General features: G+C 45.9%; 1 protein-coding gene across 1 annotated transcript; it reads right to left on the bottom strand.

Annotated features, from left to right (window-relative positions):
• Positions 1-5,487: 5,487 nt before the first annotated feature.
• On the bottom strand, positions 5,488-6,432 carry LOC127313998 (E3 ubiquitin-protein ligase ATL41-like). The gene has a single exon (XM_051344461.2). The coding sequence runs from the start codon at positions 6,327-6,329 to the stop codon at positions 5,805-5,807; it is 525 nt and encodes a 174-aa protein (XP_051200421.1). The 5' UTR covers positions 6,330-6,432; the 3' UTR covers positions 5,488-5,804.
• Between the last annotated feature and the right edge of the window lie 536 nt (positions 6,433-6,968).

The following is a 6,968-nucleotide window of genomic DNA, read 5'->3' as shown; positions in this document are numbered from 1 at the left end:
TCTTCGAATAAGACCCCAACACTAAAACCTCCCATATGTGGGAAACCTACTCAAGGAGGGAGTCCCACTCAAGGTGGGACTCCCACCTTTCCTTGAGGTGGGGTGGCCGGCCCCCCTAGGGGAGTCCACCTTGGACTCCTCCCCTTTAGGGTTGGCTGGCCATGCAAGGTGGAGTCCCTCCGGGACTCTACTTTCCATGGTGATTTCTTCCGGATTTTTCTAGAACTTTCTAGAACCTGCCATAAATGCACCGGATCATTTCCAAACTTGGAATATGACTTCCTATATATGAATCTTATTCTCCGGACCATTCCGGAACTCCTCGTGATGTCCGGGATCTCATCCGGGACTCCGAACAAATATTCGAACTCCATTCCATATTCAAGTTCTACCATTTCAACATCCAACTTTAAGTGTGTCACCCTACGGTTCGTGAACTATGCGGACATGGTTGAGTACTCACTCCGACCAATAACCAATAGCGGGATCTGGAGATCCATAATGGCTCCCACATATTCAACGATGACTTCAGTGATCGAATGAACCATTCACATACAATACCAATTCCCTTTGTCACGCGATATTTTACTTGTCCGAGGTTTGATCTTCGGTATCACTCTATACCTTGTTCAACCTCGTCTCCTGACAAGTACTCTTTACTCGTACCGTGGTATGTGGTCTCTTATGAACTTATTCATATGCTTGCAAGACATTAGACGACATTCCACCGAGAGGGCCCAGAGTATATCTATCCGTCATCGGGATGGACAAATCCCACTGTTGATCCATATGCCTCAACTTATACTTTCCGGATACTTAATCCCACCTTTATAACCACCCATTTACGCAGTGGCATTTGATGTAATCAAAGTACCTTTCCAGTATAAGTGATTTACATGATCTCATGGTCATAAGGACTAGGTAACTATGTATTGAAAGCTTATAGCAAATAACTTAATGACGAGATCTTGTGCTACGCTTAATTGGGTGTGTCCATTACATCATTCATATAATGATATAACCTTGTTATTAATAACATCCAATGTTCATGATTATGAAACTAATCATCCATTAATCAACAAGCTAGTTAAGAGGCATACTAGGGACTCTTTGTTGTTTACATATCACACATGTATCAATGTTTCGGTTAATACAATTATAGCATGGTATATAAACATTATCATAAACACAAAGATATATTATAATAACCATTTTATTATTGCCTCTTGGGCATATCTCCAACACTGAGGCCCGTCGACGGAACCGACAACCTCGCCACACTGGCGACACAACACACAAGATTTCCACCCAAGCGATGCAAGCAACTACTCCGCCCCATGAAGCTTCTGCCCGCCATGAATCCCAAGGCCACTGCCTCAACGCACAACCACCATCCGGGGCCGCTGCCCCGACGTTCACTAACCCGAACGCTGGAGAATACACGCACAACTGCCATAGCTAACTTTCCAAGGCGACGCCCACAGGAGGGAAGCGATGTTTACATCATTGTCGCTCGCTCCGGCTAACCGAAGCTTGGGTTTTCACCTGGAGATCCTAAGCCATACTCACATGAAGAGAACATCCACGAAGGTGCCTCCATGGAGGGAAACAACGTCAATAGGCACCGCCATCATCGGCACCGACCCGAGGGTTGGGGCAGGGCTTTCGCCCAGATTTACTCCTCGCCGAGAGAAAGGCTTGCTAGATGGACGGGAACACCCAAAAGCGTCGATGCTGTCAGAGCTAAGCAATTCGTGCTGAACATCTCCGTCGATGACCACCAGGCATCTCAAAGCAACGTCCCATGCAGCACCTCACGCCATGAGGAACACTGCTATACATCCACAACACCTCAGCCCACGATGCACCCGCCTTCCTGGAACCGATGTCCCGCCATCCCCACACACTGCAGACCTAGCCAAACCACCTTCGCAACAGCCGCAAGAGCACACACCAGCAGATGATGCATGCGGCCTCGACGGCCACACAGCTTACGCGCGTGTCTTGCAGCATCACCTTGGCTGTCCACAATGCATGTGCCACAACCCTGCCGGACACGCAAGCCAGAGTGGTCGAAGCATGGTGGTTCCGTGTTCCACCATGGCTAGAAGAGGAAGAAAATATGTTGATGATTTTGGCTATGCGCGCAAAGTGGTCGAAGCATGGTGGTTCCGTGGTCGGTCATCGGAAGTTGTGGAGGGAGCACATTGAGGGGCACATTTGATTCGTAGCTATTTTGTGGATGAACCAACTTTCCTCGAGAGCTACTTCCGTTGCCGTTTTAGGATGAGTATCAACTTGTTCAAACATATTTGCAAGGAGGTGACGAAGCATGATCGATTTTTTGAGCAAAGAAGGAATTCTTGCGGCGATCTTGGGCATAGTACTTACCAAAACGTGACCGCCACCTTGCGTATGTTGGCATACGGAATTCCAGCCGATCTTGTTGATGACCATCCGGATATGGGTGAGAGTCAAGAAATTGAGTTTGTCAAACACTTTGCAATAGCCATTGTGGAAGTGTTCGGTGAGCACTACCTGAGAGCCCCTAATGCTGAAGATACCGCTAGGATCTTGGCGATGAATGAAGCTAGAGGGTTTCCCGGTATGGCTCGAATGATTGCATGCACTGGATTGGAAGAATTGTCTTGTCGCTTGGCATGGACAATTCCAATGCGCCAAAAAGGATACCACCATCATCCTTGAAGTCCTGGCCGATCAAGAGACTTGGTTTTGGCATTGTTTTTTTTTGGAATGCCGGGCTCTTGCAATAACATCAACATCCTCCATCGCTCCCCACTCATGACAAGAATTTCCAAGCGTGAAGGTCCACCGGTGCACTTTGAAGCAAATGGACACACACAAAACTATGGCTACTAACTTGTTGAAGACATCTATCCAAGGTGGCAAACATTTATGAAGACGGTTAAATATCCAACTGGCAAGAAAAAGCCCCAATTTCATAATGCACAAGCGGCAGCTAGGAAAGATGTTGAGAGGGCATTTGGGATTTTGCAAGCCGAATTTGCTATTGTTAGGGGACCTGATAGATTTTGGGATCAAAATATCATTTGGTATATCATGATCGCTTGTGTCATTATGCATAACATGATCATCGAGAATGAGCGTGGCCAAGAATTGGACTACACCCACTATGAATTGATGGGAGTTCCCGTCCAAGTGCGTAGAAGAGAAGAGAGACTAGCCCAATTTATTTCCGCATACCATGACATTCGTGAAGGAAAATGCATGATCAACTTCAACTTGATATCATCGATGAGTGGTGAAAGTGGCATGGGCAACAATGAACAAATTCAGGTTAATTTACCATTTGCTGCATTTGTTGTATTTGTTGTATTGTCATTTAGACATCCATTTTATTCATTTGAACTATTCATTGTTGATGTTGTTTGTGTTGTATTAATAATTGAACTATTTTTTTTTGATTTTATTTGTGTGTGTTTGATCTTCATGTGAATAGATGCTTGTGAGATTTGTGTTTCTGCGGTAGCGCGCGTCGTAAAACGCAGCGTCCGGTGGAGTGTTGTTTTGCCGCGCCTAAAAACAGAGCTTCCGGAGGAGCGCAGGGTTTTAGCGTGCGCGGCAAAGCAAAAACAACGTTTTAAACGCCTTTTACCGCGCAGTATTATAGCGCTTCTGTTGGAGATGCTCTAACGGAGACTCCCTTTTTTTCTCTAGCCAGCATGCAGGAAAACCCTAAGCACCGCCTGTTCCGGTGTAATGTGTATAGGATCAACGTTGCATACCTTTTTTTTTTGCCTTTCCCACTGCGTGCGGGTGCCCACCATCACCGACTCCTTCCTTCGTTGCCCGTCTTCTCCCTCTCTTTTCCACTTCCGACCAAACAACTTTGGATGGCGGGCTAGCGACAATGACACAACTACGCGTTAGCAACTTCGCGCCTCCATGGGCCACTTTGGTTCACCTTCGCGTTCGGTTGCACGCACTCTCCTTGCTGACTCTTCGTGCTCGAGGATCCGCTCACGGACCTCCACCTCAGGCGTTGATTCGCAATGCACATGATCCATCGACTAGTTCTAAAAACAATTGAGCGACCGACCGACTCATGTATTGATCGAATTGATCTGATGGTGTAGCTGCCACAAGCTTCCAATCTCGACAAGATCTTTTTTTGCCCGAACAAATCCTGCATCTGCTTCCGGTTTCTTTCCACGAGCCGATCTCCGACTGCTCCAAGGTCCTGCAAACCATCGGTCAACTTGAGCGTCCCCAGTGGATCTTTGTCAATTTCTTTTATACTAATAAACTGATGCCTCCAACATCACTACCGCCATAGAGTAGAGAGAGGACCCCACCACAAGTGAGGTGTCAAAAACTATGCCTCCCATGCCAATGTACCTATGCTAGATGACATGACAAATAGAATAGATAAAAAATAAAAATGTATCTATTTCACAACAAGACATTCTAGGCGTGCGGGGGTTATAACCTTGATTATCGATATATAAATATATTGTTGAACGACACAACACAAAGTTTGCCATTAAATTGTGATAAAACATATTCTTAACTTAGAAAATATATCGGCACATTAATATAGTAGGTCAAATCTGCCATCTAGATACTATTCGTGTCTTAAATGTCATATATATCCATGTAGTAACAAAACCAGAATGTAACAAAATGAGAGGAAAAAGAGCCACACAAGTAAAGATGGAAACTACTATTTTTTTGTCAACCGAAATGTTAACGGGCATAAACTATTTTTTGTTTCATTTTATTAAGAGAGTTCATTTTTGTTCAAATCCTATCTAACATCGTATGGTTCATGACCATGTAGACCCTAATTATTATGTGGACAACACACTGTAATGCGTTGAATTGTAAGACTAATATCAACCAAAAACATTATGAATATTAACCTTGGATAATGATATAATATCATATTAAAACAATCCACTAATTCAAGGACTCCAGATATGATGCAAGGTATAAAATGAGACACATGTTAGCTAGTATGGTGCTTTTGGAGATGGCATGATAATCATTGGCCATAAACTAAAGATGGTTTTTCTTTTTCAGGTTTTCTAAAAAAATAACATATAATTATGTTGGTTATAAACTTTATTATTTCTATCATAAGTGACTTCAATAAATTTGTATATCTATTTCTTAGTCACTTGAACACATCAAAAGGCAATGGCCTTGCATTTGCAAGGTCCACCGTGATAGTTAATACATAATATGAAATTCTTTGATTCGCCCACAGTTCCTTCTGGTGGATCCCAATTTTGACAGTGACCAAAGAACCTAAACCACTGCCCCGTCATTATCGAAACCACGTTTAGTCAATCTAGTGGTAGCTATAAATTTCATATATTAGAGAGTTGAGTGACCAAATGATCACTTTCGCAATTTTAGAAGCCAAATAAAAACCTTCTGGAAACTGTAACACGATTCGGCCTAATTTTTATCTCAAAAGGGGAACAAAGCCCGCCCTCTGCATCGAAACACGAAACCTCTATTGGGCCAACTTTTAGGAGTTTTAGACATGATTAGATGTGTTATCTGGCCAGCTCAATAAGCTACGTATAGTGTTCATAATATTTTTCCTCTTTCCGAACCATAGTTAAAGAGTTCAGAAAAATGTTCTGATGGAGATTTGACAAAGATTAGTAGGATGCTAGCATAACCATGTACAGGACAAGTGTATCACTGATTAGGAGATAATCAGCTGGGCAGCAAAGATGACACTCCGAATGGAATCTGTGTATGTGCAATCTTGTATCTTGAACGCACAGCCGTGCTGCAGCCGCCACCAATTACACCGGCGGCAACGGCGGCTCTGGCGGCAACGGCGCCATCTTCCCTCCCTTGTGCGGCTCTATGTGGCACCGGCAGACGGGGCAGGTCGCGTGCGAGTCGAACCACATGTCAATGCACCCCACGTGGAACGTGTGCGCGCACACCGGCAGCCGCCGCGCCGTCTCGCCGCCTCGCAGAGTCTCTATGCACACAGCACACTCGGCCTCGCCGTCGGCAGCGGCACCGTAAACGAACGCCGGGATCTCCGCCATGGCAGCCGGCGACAGGCCGCCCCGCTCGATGGCCGTCTCCGAAAACACCACCGGCCCAGCAAAGACGCGGCCGGCGCAGGAGAGCACGAACATGGCCGCGCAGTAGAGCGCGAGTGCGACCCACACGTACCTAATGAACGCGGAGAGGAGCACGAGGAGCAGAAGCACCGGGTACGACGCGAACACCAGCGCGCTGCCCTGCCCGGCGAACAGCGCGCCGCCGCCGCGCGCCTGCCATGGGTGCGTCGGGTAGTCCTCTGCCGACGACATCGTTGGTTGGTTGGTTGAATTCTTGGTGCGGTCTGCGGTGCTTGTGAGTTGTGACTCAGTGAGTTGTGAGCAATTGCCGCCGACATCGGCCGCAGATTTGTAGGCTGGAGATTATGCTTCGGATAATGCTTAGTTTCGTTGACAGCGTATGCAGGGAGCTGTATCTAAGGAAGGGCGGATTTGAGTTAGTTTATTGAGCAAGCAAAATCGCCTCTGGTATTTGGGTTTAGTTTTAGAGAGATGATCTTGAAGGATAATATAATGGTCGAATGCCAATCAGGGCCGACACTGCTTTCAGCAAAGAGTCTACGACCTGGATCAAGGACAAATACTATGTGTTTTGTTTGGGACGCAGCTGACCTCATCCGAGTTAGATGTGGCCTGGTTTATTTTATGATAATCAACTCTCTTAATGTATTAGCGACCTTAAGGCTTAAGCCTGTGAGGTGTTGAGCTTGAGCCACTGCGCGCACAGACGCCCCTGGTGTGCGTAACTGGTGCAGGTACCTTGCATGTTTCATGGCGACCAAGTCGCGAAAAGGCTCAAGAAGGAAGAGGCAAAGGATAATGGTTTAACATATGGGAAGATAGCTTGAAACCATGAATTCTGATAAAGACAGCCGAGAGGGACACTTGCTC

The sequence above is a fragment of the Lolium perenne genome, chromosome 7 (genome assembly GCF_019359855.2).
Source record: "Lolium perenne isolate Kyuss_39 chromosome 7, Kyuss_2.0, whole genome shotgun sequence".
Lineage (NCBI taxonomy): Eukaryota > Viridiplantae > Streptophyta > Magnoliopsida > Poales > Poaceae > Lolium > Lolium perenne.
Note: the sequence above shows the minus strand (reverse complement) of the source record. Positions and strands in the feature narration are given on the sequence as shown.